Source organism: Drosophila sulfurigaster, chromosome 3 (assembly GCF_023558435.1).
Source record: "Drosophila sulfurigaster albostrigata strain 15112-1811.04 chromosome 3, ASM2355843v2, whole genome shotgun sequence".
Taxonomy (NCBI): Eukaryota; Metazoa; Arthropoda; class Insecta; order Diptera; family Drosophilidae; genus Drosophila; species Drosophila sulfurigaster.
The window spans coordinates 41812770-41836268 of record NC_084883.1 but is presented as its reverse complement, the minus strand read 5'-3'; the positions used below and the strand labels follow the sequence as shown (position 1 = coordinate 41836268).

General features: G+C 40.0%; 11 protein-coding genes and 1 pseudogene across 11 annotated transcripts; 5 read left to right on the top strand and 7 right to left on the bottom strand.

Moving 5' to 3' along the window:
* Window positions 1–43: 43 nt before the first annotated feature.
* LOC133842405 (serine protease 1-like) lies at window positions 44–926 on the bottom strand. Its single transcript, XM_062275475.1, has one exon. It carries the CDS (start codon window positions 893–895, stop codon window positions 95–97), a length of 801 nt encoding a protein of 266 aa, XP_062131459.1. The 5' UTR covers window positions 896–926; the 3' UTR covers window positions 44–94.
* Window positions 927–1953: 1027 nt separating this feature from the next.
* LOC133842407 (serine protease 1-like) lies at window positions 1954–2824 on the bottom strand (annotated as a pseudogene).
* Window positions 2825–3549: 725 nt separating this feature from the next.
* On the top strand, window positions 3550–4399 carry LOC133842408 (serine protease 1-like). The gene has a single exon (XM_062275478.1). The coding sequence runs from the start codon at window positions 3565–3567 to the stop codon at window positions 4345–4347; it is 783 nt and encodes a 260-aa protein (XP_062131462.1). The 5' UTR covers window positions 3550–3564; the 3' UTR covers window positions 4348–4399.
* A 1171-nt stretch (window positions 4400–5570) lies between these two features.
* Window positions 5571–6423, top strand: LOC133844010 (serine protease 1-like). Its single transcript, XM_062277790.1, has one exon. The coding sequence runs from the start codon at window positions 5586–5588 to the stop codon at window positions 6366–6368; it is 783 nt and encodes a 260-aa protein (XP_062133774.1). The 5' UTR covers window positions 5571–5585; the 3' UTR covers window positions 6369–6423.
* A 1776-nt stretch (window positions 6424–8199) lies between these two features.
* On the top strand, window positions 8200–9062 carry LOC133841520 (serine protease 1-like). Its single transcript, XM_062274067.1, has one exon. The coding sequence runs from the start codon at window positions 8226–8228 to the stop codon at window positions 9006–9008; it is 783 nt and encodes a 260-aa protein (XP_062130051.1). The 5' UTR covers window positions 8200–8225; the 3' UTR covers window positions 9009–9062.
* A 1348-nt stretch (window positions 9063–10410) lies between these two features.
* LOC133841521 (serine protease 1-like) lies at window positions 10411–11243 on the bottom strand. Its single transcript, XM_062274068.1, has one exon. It carries the CDS (start codon window positions 11226–11228, stop codon window positions 10449–10451), a length of 780 nt encoding a protein of 259 aa, XP_062130052.1. The 5' UTR covers window positions 11229–11243; the 3' UTR covers window positions 10411–10448.
* Window positions 11244–12286: 1043 nt separating this feature from the next.
* Window positions 12287–13137, bottom strand: LOC133841522 (serine protease 1-like). The gene has a single exon (XM_062274070.1). The coding sequence runs from the start codon at window positions 13106–13108 to the stop codon at window positions 12329–12331; it is 780 nt and encodes a 259-aa protein (XP_062130054.1). The 5' UTR covers window positions 13109–13137; the 3' UTR covers window positions 12287–12328.
* Window positions 13138–13664: 527 nt separating this feature from the next.
* LOC133841519 (serine protease 1-like) lies at window positions 13665–14576 on the bottom strand. Its single transcript, XM_062274066.1, has one exon. The coding sequence runs from the start codon at window positions 14559–14561 to the stop codon at window positions 13767–13769; it is 795 nt and encodes a 264-aa protein (XP_062130050.1). The 5' UTR covers window positions 14562–14576; the 3' UTR covers window positions 13665–13766.
* A 2192-nt stretch (window positions 14577–16768) lies between these two features.
* LOC133841517 (serine protease 1-like) lies at window positions 16769–17638 on the top strand. Its single transcript, XM_062274065.1, has one exon. It carries the CDS (start codon window positions 16770–16772, stop codon window positions 17595–17597), a length of 828 nt encoding a protein of 275 aa, XP_062130049.1. The 5' UTR covers window position 16769; the 3' UTR covers window positions 17598–17638.
* A 1082-nt stretch (window positions 17639–18720) lies between these two features.
* On the bottom strand, window positions 18721–19579 carry LOC133843316 (serine protease 1-like). The gene has a single exon (XM_062276818.1). The coding sequence runs from the start codon at window positions 19551–19553 to the stop codon at window positions 18774–18776; it is 780 nt and encodes a 259-aa protein (XP_062132802.1). The 5' UTR covers window positions 19554–19579; the 3' UTR covers window positions 18721–18773.
* A 317-nt stretch (window positions 19580–19896) lies between these two features.
* On the bottom strand, window positions 19897–20786 carry LOC133843315 (serine protease 1-like). Its single transcript, XM_062276817.1, has one exon. It carries the CDS (start codon window positions 20756–20758, stop codon window positions 19964–19966), a length of 795 nt encoding a protein of 264 aa, XP_062132801.1. The 5' UTR covers window positions 20759–20786; the 3' UTR covers window positions 19897–19963.
* A 1308-nt stretch (window positions 20787–22094) lies between these two features.
* On the top strand, window positions 22095–22970 carry LOC133844623 (serine protease 1-like). The gene has a single exon (XM_062278702.1). It carries the CDS (start codon window positions 22105–22107, stop codon window positions 22930–22932), a length of 828 nt encoding a protein of 275 aa, XP_062134686.1. The 5' UTR covers window positions 22095–22104; the 3' UTR covers window positions 22933–22970.
* Window positions 22971–23499: the final 529 nt, after the last annotated feature.

Genomic DNA, 23499 nt, shown 5'->3' with positions numbered 1-23499 from the left:
TATGCTATATTAACCTTTAAAGAATGAAACTCGTAAAACACTGTTTTTTTTTTTTGTTGTTTATTTATTCAATTTGAATTTCCGATGGAAATTTCTAGTAGGAAATGCCAGTGTTGTCACGGATCCAGTCCAAGTGGTAAGTGACACGGGCGAATCCAGCTGGACCACCAGATTGGCAACCAGCAGCAGGCACAAAGTTGGTAACACCAACCAGTTTGTTGCCGTCGTGTGTGACCAATGGGCCACCTGAGTCACCACTGCATGTGCCCTTGCCGTCAACAACGCGAATGCAGATAATCTTGTCCTGGATAAGTCCGGTTCCGTAGTAGTTGGCACACTCACTGTTGCTGATGATCTGCAAGTCGGCGCACTGGAGCCAGTCGGGCAGAGGAGAACCATCATAGGTGCCACCCCATCCGCAGGCAACAGCCCACCAATTGGTGTAGTCGTTGTAGCGATCGTTGTAGCTGGGCAGCTCAACCTTGTTGACCATGCTCCAGAAGTCAACATGGGGAATGCGGATCAAAGCAATATCGGCGGAGTTGTGGTTGATCATGTCGTTGCGGCTAACCCAGTGAGTGTACTGGGCGTTGGTGCGCCATGTGGCACCGAAGTAGACGGTGACAGACTCAGCGCTACCCGAGCAGTGCTCAGCGGTGAGCACCCAGGTGTTGCCAATGATGGAACCACCGCACCACCAGCCACCACCGTTGCCGCTGAAGCCCAGACCAACAGTGTAGGGAGCCTTGCCCTCGTAGGCTGGATAGCCATTGGTGATACGACCTTCGATTCCCTTCTTGGTTGTGGTCAGATCCTTGGGATGGACCATGCCCGTGGAGGGAGCTGCCGAAGCAGCGGCGACAGCCAAAGCCAAAATTGTTATAAACACCTTCATGTTACAGTTGCAACTTGCACAAACTTAGCAAATCGAAAAAGCTTTTATACCCCTTCATCAAGTAGGCAACTTAATCAAATTATCTTTAAATATAAATGATTTATTTATTTTATTTTTGGACGCTCTAAGTTCAATTATAAATATTTCTTTCTGAAGAACGTTCTCTTCCAAAGATTAAACGCAATGGTAAATGCATTTATTATGCATTAAAAATAAATTAGAATTAGTTGCCCCCATTTAAAACCTGTGTCACTCTTGAAAGATAGCATTGCTTGCAAAAAAAAATCAATTCACCATAAATAATTATTTGTATCAATAAAAAAATAAAGATAAGAAATCGCCAAGGGCCTCTTAAGTTTTGCATTTAACCTCAAAACGAATTGTTAAGTGCAAACCACTTTCTTTCTTATCTATCCAACGTGACCTAGCTCTCCAAAGTAAATTACTCAGTAACCCCCATGTAGCAAAGGGTATATCAACTTTTTTAAGTAGCTCTTTGAAATGTAATAATTACAAACAGGGAATTTTATTTAAAGAGAAGTGAATGGATTAATCCCTGGACTATAAATAGAATAACACTAAAATAAAATATAACTTATTTTTTAGATAAATTCATTAATTATCCTCAGTCCAGATGATATCTAAATGCCTCTCTCAACTGGAGCTACATCAGAAATAAGAATAGAATCAGTAAATAATATTGATTATAACTTTTTGCACTTATATTTATAATTTGTCACAGTTCAGTGTTATTTCCGAAATAACTTCCATTGAGAGAACACCAAATGCAAAGCAAGAAATCTTGCAATGCAGAGTTAACTTTTCTTTTTAATTTATGTTTCTAAATTATTATGGTGAAAATATTCAATTTTCTATTTAAAACATATACATATAGTTCATTGAAACAAATATGCAAAGCGATATATATAATAAATACAATAAAAACACAAAAAAAAAATGAGGCGGTTCTTTTAGGTCGGTTCTTGGTCTTCATTTCTTCGGGAGTTCCTGAATCTCGTTGCTTATTTGATTATAGAAAATTATAGATACGAGCAGCATTTAATCAAAATCATTTTTATTTTTAGATACAGGATCAATTCCATAGATCTTAGTAGTAGGCAACGCCAGTAAGATCGCGAATCCAGTCGAGATGGTAGGTGATACGCTGGAAGCCAGAAGGATGTCCAGACTGGCAGCCGGCAGAGGAGACCCAGTTAGTAACACCGATCAATTTCTTGCCCTCGTGAGCCACCAAGGGGCCACCAGAGTCGCCGCTGCAGGTCGATTTGCCTTCAGGTGTTCTCACACACAAAATGTTGCTGCGCACAGTGTTAGATCCATAAGTTTGTTCACACTCGCTGTTGGGCATAACCTGTAAGTCGACGCACTGCATCCAGTCGGGCAATCCACTGGTGTCATAGGTCTTTCCCCAGCCACAGGCGAATGCCCACCAACCGTTGTAGTCATTGTAGCGCTCATTGAAGCTCGGCAGCTCAATCTTGTTGACCATGTGCCAGAAATCGACGTGGGGAATGCGGATCAAGGCAATGTCATCGTAGTCGTGATTGATAATGTCGTTGCGGCCAACCCAATGAGTGAACTGAGCTTCTGTGCGCCACGTAGCACCGAAATGCACATTCACATTATCCACGTTCCTGGTACAATGCTCCGCAGTGATGACCCAGGTGTGGGCGATGATTGAACCACCGCACCACGAGTAGGCACCGTTCGTTACTAAGCTCAGACCAACCGTATACGGGGCCATACCTTAGGTTGGATACCCATTGGTAATGCGTCCTTCCACCTTGCTGACCTTTGCCAGATCCTTGGGATGAGCTATTGCCGCTTGAGGAGCCGCGGTAGCGACACCAATGGCTAAAGCCAAGACAGCTATGAACAGTTTCATGTTTCTAGCACAACTTAGTTTTTGTATTATTTCCAGCGCGCTTTTATACTATCCCATTATCGGGGATTCATTATCGAAGAAGAAGCATATTGTAAATATTCTCCGACAACTTATTATAACATATTTAACAAAATTAGTAACGATAATCAATCGACTACTTCGTGTGTGGTATAGACTACAAAATGACTTAATGTGGATTAATAATATCAAAATTCCTGTGTCAGAAATATTTTGAAGTTTTATTAAAAAACGATATATTCAACTTGTGTAGATTTTTTTCTTGAAATGCATTTTTGAATTAAAATATGATCAAATAATTTCTCTTCCTGGAGGAAAGAAAACCGATCAGGATGCCGAAACTTGAAGTAATAAGCCACATTATTTGTTCAATCAAATATAATAATAATATAATATTTCAAAAGGGTTTTTTGGTGTTCATGGCAATATTAGTATCCGATCAACAAAAACAGTCTTCCTATAGGGTATGTTAAAGCCAATGCTGAGCAGCGTTCCATTTGAATTGCAGAAGTAAACAAATTGTAAATCAAATTTTATAGATAATCAAATTCCTATCAGCACGTACATACATACGAAATGCGAAAATAATTTTTAATGGCCTAAATCACAATAATCTATGAAAGTTTTATTGAAGTCAACCAATATTTATTCGCTTTCCAAGCTATCTGATAAGGCTTACGTTTTTGCAATAAAAAAAGTATAAAAACTATGTCAACGATCCAGAAAAGCACAATTTGTCTACAACATGAAGGTATTCATTACTCTACTGGCTTTGGCTGTTGCCTCTGCCTCGGCTTACGAGGAGGTGATCCACAACAAGGATATCACCAAGGTGAACAAGATCGAGGGTCGCATTACCAACGGATACCCAGCCTACGAGGGAAAGGCTCCCTACACTGTCGGTCTCGGCTTCAGCGGTGGCTGGTGGTGCGGTGGTTCCATCATCTCCAACACCTGGGTCCTTACTGCTGAGCACTGCACTGGCAGCGCCGAAGCTGTCACCGTCTACTTCGGTGCCACGTGGCGCACCAATGCCCAGTACACTCACTATGTTAGCCGCAACGACATGATCAACCACGGATCAAAGGATATTTCTCTGATCCGCATCCCTCATGTGGACTTCTGGAGCATGGTCAACAAGGTTGAGCTGCCCAGCTACAACGATCGCTACAACGACTACAACAATTGGTGGGCTGTTGCCTGCGGCTGGGGTGGCACCTATGATGGTTCTCCTCTACCCGACTGGCTCCAGTGCGTCGACTTGCAGGTTATTTCCAACAGCGAGTGCGCTCAGACCTACGGCACTGGCACTGTTACCGACAGCATCATCTGTGTGAGGACTCCCGATGGCAAGTCCACCTGCGGTGGTGACTCTGGTGGTCCTCTGGTTTCCCACGACGGCAACAAGCTTATCGGTGTTACCAACTGGGTGTCTGCTGCTGGCTGCCAATCTGGCCATCCTTCTGGCTTCCAGCGTGTCACCTACCACTTGGACTGGATCCGTGAGCACACTGGCATTTCTTACTAAGAAGCTATGATAACTCGAAAAATATTAATAAAGCAAATAAAATGAAAATAAATGATTAAATTTCGTTCATTATAAACTATTCAGGGATTCATATTTTGTTAGCAAAACCAAAGTGAGAAATAATAATAATATTAAATTTAACGACTCTTTATACTCGCTTCTTATATGGTAGAAGGGTATTATAGGTTTGCGACTCCAGGAAAAGTATGAAACTGGCAGGTTTATATACATATATTCTTCATCAGCGTTGACATCCGAGACGATATAACATAGCCATGTCCGACTGTCTGTCTGTCCGTCTGCCCCTAAGATCACCGAGATCTCAGAGACTATAAGAGATACAGCTATGTTGTTATGTTTCACGCAGATCAAGTTTGTTTCCAATTTTTGGAATACCCCAATTCCGGCTCCGCAAATCGACAAAATCGAAAAACAAACGTAATTTTGAAGACAGAGTTGATCTTGGTACATACAATTATAACTATAGTCTTTATGAAAATTTCTGAAAATTTCATTGCGATCAGATAAAAAATGTTAGAAAAAATACTTTTGTATGGATGAAAACTACGGGGGGTAGTATCATTAGCTGACAATCTGGTATTTTGTGCACTCCATGGTATATTTTGAATGAATTACTATATCAATATGACAAATATAACATTTGGTATATTTGAGTATTTCATGGTATATTAATTTTAATATATTTTGATATTAATAAACAGTGGGTTATTTGCTTCAATTCAAAATGGATAGCGCGGCTCCCATAGTCGTGGTTACTCGACTGTGGCTTTCATAGTTGTTTTGGTTTTTTTGTGATAGCACACTCTTTCTTTTTTAATTTAACATAATTGATGGTAATTTTCATTTTTTTATAACTTAATTTTTCTGAAATGTGCACAGTGGTCTATCGTAATAAAAGTAATCAATTAACAATAATTGTATATTTTTTAGGGTATGTGCAAGCCATTGCGGAAAAGCCATCGATTTAAACTGCAAACATAAACATATTGTAAATAAAATAATGTAGATAAAAAAATTCTATCAGTACGAGTATATGAAAAAGCAAGATAATTTCTACTGGCCTAAATCACAAAAATCTTGAAAGTTTTATTGAAGTCGTAGAATATTTATGTGCTTTCCAAATTTCGCGATAAGGCGAATGTATCTGTAACTTCTTGCAACCAGAAATAGTATAAAAACTTGGCCAACGGTTCAGAAATGCACAAGTTGTCTACAACATGAAGGTATTCATTACTCTATTGGCTTTGGCTGTTGCCTCTGCCTCGGCTTACGAGGAGGTGATCCACAACAAGGATATCACCAAGGTGAACAAGATCGAGGGTCGCATTACCAACGGCTACCCAGCCTACGAGGGCAAGGCTCCCTACACTGTCGGTCTCGGCTTCAGCGGTGGCTGGTGGTGCGGTGGTTCCATCATCTCCAACACCTGGGTCCTTACTGCTGAGCACTGCACTGGCAGCGCCGAAGCTGTCACCGTCTACTTCGGTGCCACGTGGCGCACCAATGCCCAGTACACTCACTATGTTAGCCGCAACGACATGATCAACCACGGATCAAAGGATATTTCTCTGATCCGCATCCCTCATGTGGACTTCTGGAGCATGGTCAACAAGGTTGAGCTGCCCAGCTACAACGATCGCTACAACGACTACAACAATTGGTGGGCTGTTGCCTGCGGCTGGGGTGGCACCTATGATGGTTCTCCTCTACCCGACTGGCTCCAGTGCGTCGACTTGCAGGTTATTTCCAACAGCGAGTGCGCTCAGACCTACGGCACTGGCACTGTTACCGACAGCATCATCTGTGTGAGGACTCCCGATGGCAAGTCCACCTGCGGTGGTGACTCTGGTGGTCCTCTGGTTTCCCACGACGGCAACAAGCTTATCGGTGTTACCAACTGGGTGTCTGCTGCTGGCTGCCAATCTGGCCATCCTTCTGGCTTCCAGCGTGTCACCTACCACTTGGACTGGATCCGTGAGCACACTGGCATTTCTTACTAAAAAGCTATAACAACTTACGAGAAATTAAAAAAAAAATATGAATTGAAAAACAAAATTAATTTTATTTGTTCAGTTCACAAGATTTATTCAGCTACGATTGCAATGATGTTGCCGAGCCGTAGGAAAATGTCCTAGCTTTAAGTACCTTGATGTCCTGAAAAGCTATCGGCTACCGGCAATTCGACCAACAATTACCCAAAAGTACTTTCCTACTTTTACCATACTTTCTAGTTATATTAAAATATACAATTAAAAATACCATAAGCCATACCTTGCACAGGATTTTAACACTATAAAATTCTTACTAAATTTTTAGGAATAATTTAGACTACTACACCAAAATTCTCGCAAGCTTGAAAGTTACCATCATTATCCGATTTGTTCGATATCAAAAAGATGGAACCTGGTTAAAAGTAGTAGCTTCTATATTTCTCAGATTATAGATTTATCGAATCTCAGATATCTGAATATTATGTGGATAATGCTATTTCATAATCTTTAAAAGCAGATAAACAGAGGCTATTTCATCATCATTGTTGTCTCTGTTGAGGGATATACTACTACTACTACTATATGTTATATGGCTCCCTTTGTTGCAATCAGATAAAAATCGAACATGTAACTTAAGCAATAATTTTTTGTATGTCCGACGCCGGCTACTGTTGGCGGGACTTAATTACCTTGGTTGACAATCTGGTTTATTTGGTACTCTTTGGTATATCCTAAGGGTAATAGTATTTATGTATATTACAGAGGTATTTTTGCGCTATACTACTTTGGTATATTTTAACAATAGAGCACAACTGTTTTATTTTTATTGGAAATGGGTAGCACATCCATCACAGTCGACAACACATGATAGACATTTATTTTTAATTGTTTAAAAAATTGTATAAACATAAACAATGCAATAAAACAAGTAAGACAGCTACATTTGAGTTTGAGATACCAGCTTTCCCCATTTTAAATGAAAGCAAAACAATGCGATATTAAATTTAAAATATACGAAATTACTGAACCGCAAAAATACTAAAAATATACTTAGGGCTATATTTGTTGTATTGAAGTAGTACCACATAATTATTCGATTTTATCAATATGAGGCGGCGGAAGTGGGCATGGCGAACATTTGAAACAAACTTGACCTGCGTGCAAACATGCTGTCGAACAAAAATTAAATTTCTATCTCTTATAGTTTCTGAGATCGAGGTTTTCATGCGAACGGACCTACAGCCGGACGGACGGACATCGCATTATCGGCTGTTGACGCTGATCAAGTATATACATGTATACTTTTTATGGTGAGAGATACCTTCCTTTGCCTGTTACAAACATTTTATGGAGGCACAAAGTTACCATACCGTATTGGTAATGGGTATAAATAGTATTCTAAAATTGTCTAATTGCCTAACTGGTTGTTTAGATAGACTTATTACTGAAAAACTGCTCTTCATTTTTTAAACCCATACTTTTTGATTGATTATTTATTTTTGTAAAATTTATAATTTTTGAAAGTTTATAGTGATCCATTAAAATAAAAGCTACCAATAAGTAAAGTCTTCCGTTTTTAGTGTTTTGAGCCTATTGCAGAGCAGCATTGGATTTGAAATGCAAAACAAAACAAACTGTAAATCAAATTTTGAAGATAAAAACAATTTCTATCGGCACGTATATACGAAAGAGTAAGATAGTTTCTAACGACCTAAATCACATTAATCAGATAGTTTTATTGAACCAATAAAATATTTATGTTCCTTCCAAATTACGCGATAAGACTAAAGTATTTGCAACTTTTTGCAACCAGAAATAGTATAAAAACTTGGCCAACGGCTCAGAAATACACAAGTTGTCTACAACATGAAGGTGTTTATTACTCTACTGGCTTTGGCTGTTGCCTCTGCCTCGGCTTACGAGGAGGTGATCCACAACAAGGATATCACCAAGGTGAACAAGATCGAGGGTCGCATTACCAACGGCTACCCAGCCTACGAGGGCAAGGCTCCCTACACTGTCGGTCTCGGCTTCAGCGGTGGCTGGTGGTGCGGTGGTTCCATCATCTCCAACACTTGGGTCCTTACTGCTGAGCACTGCACTGGCAGCGCCGAGGCCGTCACCGTCTACTTCGGTGCCACATGGCGTACCAATGCCCAGTACACTCACTACGTTAGCCGCAACGACATGATCAACCACGGATCAAAGGATATTTCTCTGATCCGCATCCCTCATGTGGACTTCTGGAGCATGGTCAACAAGGTTGAGCTGCCTAGCTACAACGATCGCTACAACGACTACAACAATTGGTGGGCTGTTGCTTGCGGCTGGGGTGGCACCTATGATGGCTCTCCTCTGCCCGACTGGCTTCAGTGCGTAGACTTGCAGGTTATTTCTAACAGCGAGTGCGCTCAGACCTACGGCACTGGCACTGTTACCGACAGCATCATCTGTGTGAGGACTCCCGATGGCAAGTCCACCTGCGGTGGTGACTCTGGTGGTCCTCTGGTTTCCCACGACGGCAACAAGCTTATCGGTGTTACCAACTGGGTGTCTGCTGCTGGCTGCCAATCTGGCCATCCTTCTGGCTTCCAGCGTGTCACCTACCACTTGGACTGGATCCGTGAGCACACTGGCATTTCTTACTAAAAAGCTATAACAACTTACGAGAAATTAAAAAAGCATATGAATTGAAAAACAAAATGCATTTTATTTAGTCAGTTAATTTTCCTAAGAGTTTTATTTACCCAACCGAGCTGATGACATTCCAGCTTCAGGATGAGCGGGACTCTTTTTAACTCAAAGTTTTGATCTTCAACATCAAAACTTTGGTGTGTGAATTACTATATATCTTCAATTCGAAGATTTTAGAGTTGCTGTAGATCTTAGTAAGATGATAAACAAAATCTTAATTGATTGAAGCAAAACTTGACAGAATTAGGGCCAGTTTATCAATGTCCCCATTGGCCTATGTATAAATGAAATTACGTACAATGTACATATGTACGTGCCAATTTTCGATATAACCACAGATACTGCATGCCACTAGACTATGTTTATGGGAATTTCAATAAAAAATATTTTAATAGTTATTCCGCTAAAATCCATAAGAGCTAGGCTGTTTTTTCAAATCTATGTTATTTGCAATTAGAAACTAATATACATGCATACAAATGTGAATTTTTTTAAAATAATGGGCGTTCGACAATTTTAAGAAAGGTTAACGATCTCGGTGAAGTCAGAATGAAGTCATGAGCAGCACTCATATTCATGTATATGAATACATAATATTGCTTCATTATTTAATATGTTTATATAGTTTTAACAATTAACAGAAGATCAATAATTTTTTTTTAATTTGGCCGTAATGTTTGTTACTGTGCAATTAGGAAATTTTTCTCTTTAATAAAGTAATTAATTGTTGCCACATATCGCAAAAGGTGTTTTTGAAGAACCAATGCCACCTTTTTGAATTTTGTTTGCCATTCACAATGCAAATCGCTTTATTTTCGTTTGCGTACATTAGATAAAAGGTTCTATCGATAGTAATCGATATTTAAGGCAGAGTGCTGCCACATTTTTCATTAAAAAAAAAAACAGTATAAAGCCCGCACCGTTCCAATTTAAAGGAAATTTTAGTAGAGCTCTGAGGCATGATTCAGATACATAGGGACGATATACAAATCCTTTTGAATGTATAAATAATGGATCGTAAACTTCAGATTTTGCATATTCATTTCGCACTTACACAAAATGTTGCCTATAAAAAAATCAAGAAGTTGGACTTTACAGTTTTGTTTATCTTTCTTTAAATAGATGAGAAAGTACAAATTTCATTAATATTTTCATTTATATTTCCTTGTAATTTGTTGAGGGGATAAAGAAATTATTTAAAAATCGATATTTAAATGATTTCAGGATTAATAATTGCATTTTGCATTTATATATGAATCTTTATTTTTGTCAATAAAATTAAATAATAAATGAGGAAAACAAAAAATCCAGCATTATCCCGAACACATTAATTTCCCAAATCATAATAAACATATAATTTTGAATCAACTAAGTTTTTATTGAAGCTAAAGCTTATTAGTAAGAAATGCCAGTGTGGTCACGGATCCAGTCCAAGTGGTAGGTGACACGTTGGAAACCAGCTGGGGCTCCAGATGTGCAGGAGGAAGTACCGAAGTTGGTAACACCAATCAATTTGTTGCCATCGTGGGAAACCAGTGGACCGCCAGAGTCACCGTTGCAAGTGGACTTGCCATCGGGAGTCCTCACACAGATGATGTTATCCCTAACGGTGCCAGTGCCGTAGGTCTGAGCGCACTCGTTGTTGGAAATAACCTGCAAGTCGACGCACTGGAGCCAGTCGGGCAGAGGAGAGCCATCATAGGTGCCACCCCAGCCGCAGGCAACAGCCCACCATCCGTTGTAGTCGTTGTAGCGATCGTTGTAGCTGGGCAGCTCAACCTTGTTGACCATATGCCAGAAATCGACATGGGGAATGCGGATCAAAGCGATATCGGCGGATCCATGGTTGATGATGTCATTGCGGCTAACCCAGTGAGTGTACTGGGCGTTGGTGCGCCATGTGGCACCGAAGTAGACTGTGACGGACTCAGCGCTGCTGGTGCAGTGCTCAGCAGTAAGGACCCAGGTGTTGGAGATGATGGAACCACCGCACCACCAACCACCGCTGAAGCCCAGACCGACAGTGTAGGGAGCCTTGCCTTCGTAGGCTGGGTATCCGTTGGTAATACGGCCGGAAATATCCTTTAAGTTAACGGCTTTCTCCACAGCGGAGGGCACCGCGGCGCCAGATGCAGAGGCAATAGCCAAAGCCAAGATAGTTATGAACACCTTCATGCTGGATGTACAACTTGTTGATTGAGGGGAATAAGTTTGCGCTTTTATACCAAATGCAAAACATTGTTAACCTTATCTTGAAGTAAATGAGCAATGACCTAATAAATTATTTACCATACACAAGTGGTTTATTGAATGCGATAAAATTGGATTTATAATCGCAAAGTTCAATTTAATAAAACAAAGAATTGACAAGTGGAAGATAGACAATTAAGAGTGCTGTAAACACTATAATCTGTATTGAGTTATGTGTTAACAATTTTCAAATAAGACAAAGTCCACTCCTCATTATTGATTTTATCAGGCTAATTCAATGCCATTAATAGAAAACTGTGTCAGTGCATTCTTAGTGACAAAGACAAAGTATTGGTAAAACCTTCCTAAGACTGCAGTGTAAAGTCAATATTAAATTCAAGCGACGAATAAATAATAACATTTTAACTATCTATATTCACATATTAAATACAAATTAAGCTACAATCAGCAATAGTCTGCGGGAAATCCGGCTCGAATCCTAATAACAAATTGAACTTTTCAAATATAATTTTAGTTTCAGTATTCTACTGCTCAATATTGACTAGGGTAGATCGCAGACCCGGGGTTCAACTCTATCCGTAGATGCTCTCAGGAATTCTTTTGAAATTGCCATTACATATATGAAATATTTTTATATATTGTTTTTCTTTTCAAAATTTAATTTTAATTCAAATTATATTTGTTTCTCGAAACACTGAAAAAACCTTACAGGTTTGTTAATAAAAATCGCGAGAGGATACAGTGGAAGGCTGAAAATTTTACACAAGAATACAAAATCACTAAAGACAAATAACAAAACATAAGTATTTGTTTTACTTTTATTTTTTATCTAGAAATACATTTTTATAATTATTTTAATAATAATAAACTAATAACAATAAACTAATAACAATAAACTAATAACAAGCACACCAAGAAGTAAGAGCTAGATGTCGCAGGTTTTCAAATTGCAGCGTTTAAGCAACCTAAGTGCTGTATAACAGTTCGACCAATAACTCTAGCCCATAGAAAAAACAAATCAATTTTTTGTAAATGTACTATATTTTTATTGAAGCTAAAGCTTATTAGTAAGAAATGCCAGTGTGGTCACGGATCCAGTCCAAGTGGTAGGTGACACGTTGGAAACCAGCTGGGGCTCCAGATGTGCAGGAGGAAGTACCGAAGTTGGTAACACCAATCAATTTGTTGCCATCGTGGGAAACCAATGGACCGCCAGAGTCACCGTTGCAAGTGGACTTGCCATCGGGAGTCCTCACACAGATGATGTTATCCCTAACGGTGCCAGTGCCGTAGGTCTGAGCGCACTCGTTGTTGGAAATAACCTGCAAGTCGACGCACTGCAACCAATCGGGCAGAGGAGAGCCATCATAGGTGCCACCCCAGCCGCAGGCAACAGCCCACCATCCGTTGTAGTCGTTGTAGCGATCGTTGTAGCTGGGCAGCTCAACCTTGTTGACCATGTGCCAGAAATCGACATGGGGAATGCGGATCAAAGCGATATCGGCGGATCCATGGTTGATGATGTCATTGCGGCTAACCCAGTGAGTGTACTGGGCGTTGGTGCGCCATGTGGCACCGAAGTAGACGGTGACGGACTCAGCGCTGCTGGTGCAGTGCTCAGCAGTAAGGACCCAGGTGTTGGAGATGATGGAACCACCGCACCACCAACCACCGCTGAAGCCCAGACCGACAGTGTAGGGAGCCTTGCCCTCATAGGCTGGGTATCCGTTGGTAATACGGCCGGAAATATCCTTCAGGTTAACGGCTTTCTCCACAGCGGAGGGCACCGCGGCGCCAGATGCAGAGGCAATGGCCAAAGCCAAGATAGTTATGAACACCTTCATGCTGGATGTAGAACTTGTTGGTTGAGGGGAATTAGTTTGCGCTTTTATACCAATTGTGAGACATTGTAAACATTATCTTGAAGTAAACGAGTCGCCTAACAATAAATAATGCGCCGTATAGAATTGGATTTATCAATTTGATAATAGAAAGTATATGACCGTAATAGTTCATTTTAATAAAATAAAGATTTGACTATTTAAATACTGAAGATACTATATGAGAATGAGTAAACAGCAATGCCCAGAAAATGCAATATACATATATTCGTATATGTTCCTTGACACGCCGTCTTAATGCTTATTACTGGAAATATTTACTTAAAAACATCCCTCGGCTTCAGCTTTTTTTGTTTTCTTTACTACTGCCATCTTCCTAAAGCTGTCAGTTCATTTGCAAATTAATAGTAAAAAGATCAGCCCTTGCGAAGACAAATTTCTTAAACTAAGTCTTCTTTACTTATAAGAAACAAATAAATATATCATATATATTGTTTTTTCCTGTATAAATCCTATTTCTTCTTTATTGTAATTATAATCAATAATATTATAATTATTTAAATGAAAAAGGTAACTAGACATATCGTAATAACATCTCTCTCGAGATACTTATTTGATATATGTTTTTCTTTTTAAAGTTGTAGAAGACTCAAGAAATAGCTTAATAGTAAGCAACACCAGAGTTGTCACGGATCCAGTCAAGTTGGTTGGTGACACGGGTGAATCCAGATGGAAGACCAGCGGTGCAGCCAGCGCCAGATACCCAGGAAGTAACACCAACAAGTTTGCCGCCGTCGTGGAGCACCAATGGGCCACCAGAGTCGCCAGAGCAGGTGGACTTGCCGCCGGGAGTGGAAACGCAGAGAATGCCATCGGGTTGGTTGCCATAGGTCTGAGAGCATTGGCTGTTGCTAATGATCTGCAAGTCGACGCACTGCATCCAGTCGGGTTGGGAACCGCCATCAGAAGTAAGACCCCAGCCGCAGGCAACAGCCCACCAGCCATCGTACATGTTGTAGCGATCGTTGTAGCTGGGCAGCTCAACCTTGTTGACCATGCTCCAGAAGTCGACATGGGGAGTGCGGATCAAAGCGATATCGTTGCCATTGTTGTTGGGCCAGTTGTGGTTCTGGATGAAGTTGCCGCTGCCAACCGAGTGGGTGAACTGGGCGTTGGTACGCCAGGTGGCACCGTAGTAGATGGTCACAGAGCTGGCACCGTTGGTGCAGTGAGCAGCAGTCAGCACCCAGTCGTGAGCAATGATGGAACCACCGCACCACCAACCGTTGAAGCTCAGGCCAACAGTGTAGGGAGCCTTGCCCTCGTAGGCTGGGTAGCCGTTGGTAATGCGTCCCTCGAGCTTCAGGGATTGTGGCAGATCCTTGGGATGCACCTGCTCAATGGTTTCGGCAGCAACTGCTGCGATAGCCAGGGCTAATACGATGAAAGTCTTCATGTTGAAGTTGAAGCAAAAACTTATAACCATAAATCAAAATCACTACTCTTTTATACTTTTTCTCAATGTCAAAAGTATATGTGGGCTTATGCTTAAAGGTTATCGTAGCCGAGATAAACCAATTAGTAATCAAAAAGGGAAGAGATATAAAAAAGCATAACGTCTATGCATACACATACGTTAATGCTCATAGTCACACCCATAGAAGCTGATCAATCAATAAAGGGTACTCAAACACGTAATGAAAGTGGTCTATGAACGACCATTGATAATAGAATAGGTAATTGAAAACCAAATTGTATTTCAGAAGCGTGTAGTAGACACTTTAGTTTGTAGTATGTCTGGAAAAGTTTAATTAGAAACAATATAATTAGACAATGTAATCCCTTTTTCAATACAATGTATTTAGATTATATGTATTTTAATCAAATACTTAATAACCTCCCAATAAACAGAAATCCCTATTATTAGAAACACCCTAAGCATAGCATGATTGGCATTTTTTTTGTGGCTGCACACTAAGTTGCTTGACTTTATCAAAATTTATAATTTCCTTTGACAATGCTTCTCTTTCATATTTACAATAAGCGAGAGATAAGCATTTTTGTTCGATACATTCAAATGAAGTTGAATATATCGATAACGATAATAATATCGAGAAGTCTGTACATCGACCGCCTTCTGCTCATATTCTTACTCAGTACTCATGTGTTATCATTCAAAGTAGCGTGTGGCACTTTGTTTGATGACTTGGTTAAATACTTTAATTTATTTGCACAGATAACACGATCATAAAGCTTTGGTAAGCTGAGTACATTTAAATGATAAGATAGCCAATGATTTGGCATCAATATCAATATACGACCGAAGCTTTTTCGACCTGAGCGCTTTGTTCATCAGTAATAACCGCATCCGGTCTTAAAGATTATGCTAGAAAAAGATAATGAATGAAAAGGGCAATAGATACAGTATTTTTTATTTATATGACTATTATCAGTAAGCTGCCAAAATATCAGGGTGCCAATAGTTAAAATAGTGCCCAGACTTTAGGCAGATTTACAATGTGATGCCGATTATACATCCTGTTGATGCGCAATGCAATATCTGTAAACGATTATATTTATTACTTTGTTGATATTCCATTAGCGGAGACATAAATAAATTCAAGATACCCTTAGTAAATTGTAACAACAAATATGTCCGACAAAAACCCATCAAATTATTATTGATATAATATTAATATAGAATCTTAGTTCATCCGATAGAATAATTAACACTCAAGCAATGATATTCAATATACCCGCTACCCATAGGGTAGAAGGGAATTATAACTTTGTGCCGAGAGGAAATGTATGTAACAGGTAGAAGGAGGCATCTCCGACCCTATAAAGTATATATATTCTTGATCAGCGTCAACAGCCGAGACGATCTAGCCATGTCCGTCTGTGTGTCTGTCTGTCTGTATGTCTGTCCGTCTGTCCGTATGAACACCTAGATCTCAGAGACTATAAGAGATAGAGCTATAATTTTTTTCGACTGCATTTGTTATGTTTGCACGCAGATCAAGTTTGTTTAAAATTTTTGCCACGCTCACTTCCGCCCCCGAAAATCAAATAAAACGAATAACAAGTCTAATTTTAAAGCTAGAGTTACGAATTTACAATAACTACTATAGTAGTTATGATTCCTGAAAATTTGGTTGCGATCAGATAAAAATTGTGGAAGTTATTAAAGAAATACTTTTATATGGGCAAAAACGCCTACTTATTACTAGGGGTCTTAATTGCTTTGGCCGACAATCTGGTACATTGTGCCGTCTATGGTATATTTTGAATGGTGTACTATATCGATATACCAAATATACCATTTGGTATATTTTTAGTATATTTCCAGTATATTCGGTATATTTTGAGAATAATACCCCAAAATACATAGTTTTTAATCAAATTGGGTAGCGGGTATCTCACAGCCGAGTACACTCGACTGTAGCTTTCTTACATGTTTTTATTGTCAAAATCGTCGAAGGAGCTGCGTAATATTTTGAAATTCGACCTACTAGACAAGCCCTCTTTGGGACTCACCGAACCATTTATTAGATTATAACTAAATAGACTCAAATAAAACTAGAAGAAAATTTATGAGCCGCGATTAAAATAATATGATTAGATTTTGAAAAAGAATAAAAGCAAAGGGAAATTTCAAAATGTTATGAGTTTCTCTTCGAAAATGAAACTGTTCGTGTTCTTAGCCTTTGCGCTGGCCGCAGCCAACGCTGTGCCCACCGGCATCAACAAACCTCTTAAGGTTATGGACATGCCGAAGACCCCCACCATTGATGGTCGTATTACCAATGGGTATCCTGCCTATGAGGGTAAGGTCCCCTACATTGTTGGTCTTAGCTTCGACGGTGGCTGGTGGTGCGGTGGTTCCATCATTGGAAACACCTGGGTGCTGACTGCTGGACATTGCATTAATGATGGCTCCGGTGTGAGAATCTACTACGGTGCCAGCTTCCGTCACGAGGCACAGTACACTCACTGGGTCAGTGGAAACGATCAAATCCGTCATCCCAACTACAACGATCAGTTGAACAACGATATTGCCCTCATCCGCACACCTCATGTGGACTTCTGGAGCTTGGTGAACAAGGTTGAGCTGCCCAGCTACAACGATCGCTACAACGACTACAACGGCTGGTGGGCTGTTGCTTCCGGCTGGGGCGCCATCTCAAATGGCAGTGGCATGCACAACTACCTCAACTGTGTCGATGTCCAGATCATCAGCAACGACGAATGCCGCAACGTTTTCGGCGGTGGCTATGTCATCGATAACACCATCTGCATCAACACCTCCGGTGGCAAAGGCACTTGCAACGGTGACTCTGGTGGTCCATTGGTTACACACGACGGCAGCCGCATTGTTGGCATCACATCCTTCGGTCATTGGGATGGCTGCACTGCTGGTCAACCCGCCGGTTTCACTCGTGTCACTGGTTACTTGGATTGGATCCGTGATAACACTGGCATCTCCTACTAAATTATATCTAAATAAAAACTAAAAGCATTTCAAAAACAAAATTCTACTAATCCTTGCACTTCAATTGAAATCACTTCCACTCCAATAATAAGTATAGCTGATATGAAAAGCCTTTAAGTGGATCATCGAATAGTAATCGAAGTTCAAAAGTCTTCTTTAAAATGCACTCATAAAGTGGAATCTTCCATCATGAGGTATAGAGATGCACATAACTGTTGAAACAATTAATTAGCCTTTCGCAGAACATAATTATTAAAATACTTAGGTTTCCTATTTCGACCTCATAAAAAATATATATATTCTTGATTATCAGCTCAGATGATTTTTGCCAGTCCCACTTTCGCACCCGCTAATCGAAAAGTCATGTGAAATTTTAAAGCTGGAGCCACGCATCATACATTAATAACTACAACCTACAATCTGATTCCTGAAAGTTTGGTTGCCATCACAAAATCTTACAAGTTATTGAAGAAATAATTTTGTATGTCAAAAAACGTCTGCTGCTGCCGGAACTTAATTTTAACCTTTTATACTCTTTTCTATATTTTGAAAATAGTAGTATATAAATATATCAAATTACATTAAATGATAAATTAATTTTATTGAAAACCTATAACGGGTATCGCACAGTCAGACAAACTCGACTGTACGTTTCTTACTTCTTACTTTAAAATTACTTCTGCAAGCTCAGACGTGTTCCGATTAATTTCTCCGTGTTTATCCCAGATATTTTTGTTGTGTACCTTAAAAACAAATTTTATTGTAATTATCATGTCCACTTCAAAGTTTTATACATTTGAGTTCGTTATCTTATCTTCAATTCAATACCTGAACTGATAATTATAGCTTATAAACTAAATTTTATTTCTGCAGGGTATATTACCGATTGCACTAGAAAAAGATTTACTCATATTCTTGTTTTAAACTCATTCACAAAAACCGCGATATTTTTTCCTAAACTTTTTGATAAGACATACTGCACAATCTTTATGTCTAGAGTCTACACGCAACTTCTGCGAATAAGAAGTCTCAAGGTCTCTCAAAGTTCAATGGGAATGTTTTATAAGCTTCTTCCCGAAATTCTGAATACACTAACATATGACAATGCTCTAAAAAAAAATAATTTCTTTTTAACATTATATGTGTTGTTTATTATTATTGAAGCCATTTAGTCATCTAGTAAGCGATGCCAGTATGGTCACGGATCCAGTCCAAATGGTAAGTGACACGCTGGAAGCCAGATGGATGACCAGATTGGCAGCCAGCAGCAGACACCCAGTTGGTAACACCAATAAGTTTGTTGCCGTCGTGGGAAACCAGAGGACCACCAGAGTCACCACCGCAGGTGGACTTTCCGTCGGGAGTTCTCACACAGATGATGTTGTCCTGAATAAGACCGCCATAGGTCTGGGCGCACTCAGAGTTGTGGATGACCTGCAAGTCGACGCACTGCAACCAATCGGGCAGAGGAGAGCCATCATAGGTACCACCCCAGCCGCACGCAACAGCCCACCATCCGTTGTAGTCGTTGTAACGATCGTTGTAGCTGGGCAGCTCAACCTTGTTGACCATGTGCCAGAAGTCCACATGGGGAATGCGGATCAGGGCGATATCAGCTGAGTTGTGGTTGATCATGTCGTTGCGGCTAACCCAGTGGGTGTACTGGGCGTTGGTGCGCCATGTGGCACCGAAGTAGACGGTGACGGAGTCGGCGCTGCCAGTGCAGTGCTCAGCAGTAAGGACCCAGGTGTTGGAGATGATGGAACCACCGCACCACCAGCCACCGCTGAAGCCGAGACCGACGGTGTAGGGAGCCTTTCCCTCGTAGGCTGGGTATCCGTTGGTAATGCGACCCTCGATCTTGTTCACCTTGGTGATATCCTTGTTGTGGATCACCTCCTCGTAAGCCGAGGCAGAGGCAACAGCCAAAGCCAATAGAGTAATGAACACCTTCATGCTGGATGTACAACTTGATTTCCTAGCAGACCTTTTCGTGCTTTTATACAAATCCGTGTATCAAATCATTGTAGACATTATCTAAAGTGGCTATGCCTCTAATAATTCACGCTATAAAAGTGACTTGATTTTGGTAATAAAATATTTATGATCGCAGAGGTTCTTTTTACCAACAAAAGTTTTGAAAATTGAAACGTAGAATCTCTATGACAAACTATTGCCAAATCAGGAATCTGTTAATTCTAATTGAATTCAGCAGCACACATTCTCGGCAGAGATAAAAATATTGATTAAATTTGAATTAAATTATCTTAATACGAAACAATAAATGGAGGCAGAAATATATTATTCGTTATTACATCTCTTTCGAAATGCTCATTTTATTCGTTTTTAATATATCAAGTAATAGCCTAATAGTAAGCAACACCAGAGTTGTCACGGATCCAGTCGAGTTGGTTGGTGACACGGGTGAATCCAGATGGAAGACCAGCGGTGCAGCCAGCGCCAGATACCCAGGAAGTAACACCAACAAGTTTGCCGCCGTCGTGGAGCACCAATGGGCCACCAGAGTCGCCAGAGCAGGTGGACTTGCCGCCGGGAGTGGAAACGCAGAGAATGCCATCGGGTTGGTTGCCATAGGTCTGAGAGCATTGGCTGTTGCTAATGATCTGCAAGTCGACGCACTGCATCCAGTCGGGTTGGGAACCGCCATCGGAGGTGATGCCCCAGCCGCAGGCAACAGCCCACCAGCCATCGTACATGTTGTAGCGATCGTTGTAGCTGGGCAGCTCAACCTTGTTGACCATGCTCCAGAAGTCGACATGGGGAGTGCGGATCAAAGCGATATCGTTGCCATTGTTGTTGGGCCAGTTGTGGTTCTGGATGAAGTTGCCGCTGCCAACCGAGTGGGTGAACTGGGCGTTGGTACGCCAGGTGGCACCGTAGTAGATGGTCACAGAGCTGGCACCGTTGGTGCAGTGAGCAGCAGTCAGCACCCAGTCGTGAGCAATGATGGAACCACCGCACCACCAACCGTTGAAGCTCAGGCCAACAGTGTAGGGAGCCTTGCCCTCGTAGGCTGGGTAGCCGTTGGTAATGCGTCCCTCGAGCTTCAGGGATTGTGGCAGATCCTTGGGATGCACCTGCTCAATGGTTTCGGCAGCAACTGCTGCGATAGCCAGGGCCAAAACAATAAACGTCTTCATGTTGAAGTTAAGGCGACAACTGATAGCAATAAATCAAACCCATACCCCTTTTATACTATTCTTAATCTCAAGTATAGTTGTGAATATACTTAGGTAAAATCAGAGCCGCGATAAAATAATTAGTTGCCGCACGAAAAGAATAGATAGCAAATTAATAAATTTACGAGTATTCACGCCCATTTTAAAAATCCTAATCAGTACTTCAAGGGGCACTTCTAAAGTAATGAAATAATGCACACGACTACTCATAGCTTCTCATGATGTGTTACCAGGTTTAGGCCATTAGGTAAACAAATATAACCTGTAACAAGAACCAGCAAACAAGTAGGATTATTCGAAAAATATATACTATAAAATATATAATATAATAAAATCTATAGCTTGATTAAAATCATATAATATCATTCCCACATCAAAAATACAATAAAATAATCTAACAATAAACCAGCTTATAATCAGTATATGAATGGTCAAAATATACCAAATTATTCAAAATATAGTATTTACTGTCTTTTTGTCAACCATAGTAACTTACATATTGCTATTCATACACATTCACAAAGTTCATACTTATTGCTTTGATTATAAACCATTAGCGGAAACTATTCAAATTTCAAAATACATATCCCTAAAAAAATTGAAACCCACAAAATAATTTATTTATTTATTTATTTTAAATTTGTAAATTTTATTATTTAACAGGTGTTCTGCTATCTTATTGGCAGCTTGACAAGTTATACCTTAAAACAAAAAAAATACTAACAATAAATCATATTATGTGTAAATTCTTACAATACTATATATTATATATTAATATACTATATATATATATATATATATATATGTTATACAAGGAACCTTGTAGGAAGGTCCTGTGGATCCACAAAATATGAAATACGCTTAATTGTTAATATGAGTAGAACAATCGAGATGAATTATCATTTTAAATAGATTCGTAGCTTTTTCTGATAGATCAATTAACGGACATAACAATTCAAAATGTGTATATTTAGTTAGTTTCGCAATAAACGTAGGAAATAGTTATAAAAAAAATTATACAGATTTAAGAAAAAAAAAGTGTTTAATTGAAATTAAATCATACAGTCGATTTTTTTTTTTTTTAATACTTATTTTCTGAACATACTTATATATTTATATTTCTATATTTGAAATTCGACCTATTAGACGAGCCCCTTCGAGACTCATTGTCTCACTAATTAGATTAGACCTGTCTAGAACCTAGTAAAACCCAAAGAAAATTTATGAGCCGTGATTACAATGGAAAATTTATTAATCTGTGATAAGATTTGAAAATGTATAAAAGCAAATAGAAATTTCAAAATGTTATGAGTTTCTCTTCAAAAATGAAACTGTTCGTGTTCCTAGTCCTTGCGGTGGCCGTAGCCAACGCTGTGCCCACCGGCATCAGCAAACCTGTTAAGGTTATGGATATGCCCAAGACCCACAGCATTGATGGTCGCATTACCAATGGGTATCCAGCTTATGAGGGTAAGGTCCCCTACATTGTTGGTCTTGGCTTTGACGGTGGCTGGTGGTGCGGTGGTTCAATCATTGGAAACACCTGGGTGATGACTGCCGGACATTGCATTAATGATGGTTCCGGTGTGACCATCTATTATGGTGCCAGCTTCCGTCACGAGGCACAGTACACTCACTGGGTCAGTGGAAACGATCAAATCCGTCACCCCAACTACAACAACCAGTTGAACAATGACATTGCCCTCATCCGCACACCTCATGTGGACTTCTGGAGCTTGGTGAACAAGGTTGAGCTGCCCAGCTACAACGATCGCTACAACGACTACAACGGCTGGTGGGCTGTTGCTTCCGGCTGGGGCGCCATCTCAACCGACAGTGGCATGCACAACTACCTCAACTGTGTCGATGTCCAGATCATCAGCAACGACGAATGCCGCAACATTTACGGCGGTGGCACTGTTATCGACAACACCATCTGCATCAGCACATCTGGTGGCAAGTCCACTTGCGGTGGTGACTCTGGTGGTCCATTGGTTACACACGACGGCAGCCGCATTGTTGGCATCACATCCTTCGGTCATGGGGATGGATGCACAGCTGGTTACCCCGCCGGTTTCACTCGTGTCACTGGTTACTTGGATTGGATTCGTGACAACACTGGCATCTCCTACTAAATTCTTATTCAATAAAAACAAATGCATTTAAAAAATAATTTTTTAATCCTTTCACTCCAATTGTAATCACTTACACTTCAATAATAAGTTTAGCTTATAGAACGTTTAAGGTATACACAGAACAGTAATTAAACTTCGCAAGTCCCCTAAAAACACTCACAAAGTGGAATTTTCCATCAATAGGAGTTGGAAGGCACAAAAATTTAGAATAAAATATATGACTTATTCTTAAAAATTGTTCTAGTACTTTGAAATTAGTATTGAAATTCGGTTTGCAAATTTTAACGTTGCCAGCAACCAGTAGTCCCAGACTTCACATACATATTGTAACTCAGGACTACTCCACAAATCCTACAGTACACTTTGATCAACCACTTTAACGTTCGACTCACTTGAGGTTATAATCTAATCTTCAGTTCATTAACTAAAATGATATTTAAAGCTTCTGAGCTTCATATATTTTAACTGTACAGGGAGAATTTCAGATTGCACTTATCGAAGATTTACTCATATTCATGTTCTAAACTCATTCACAAATGCTGCGAGATTTTTCCTTACAATTTTTGA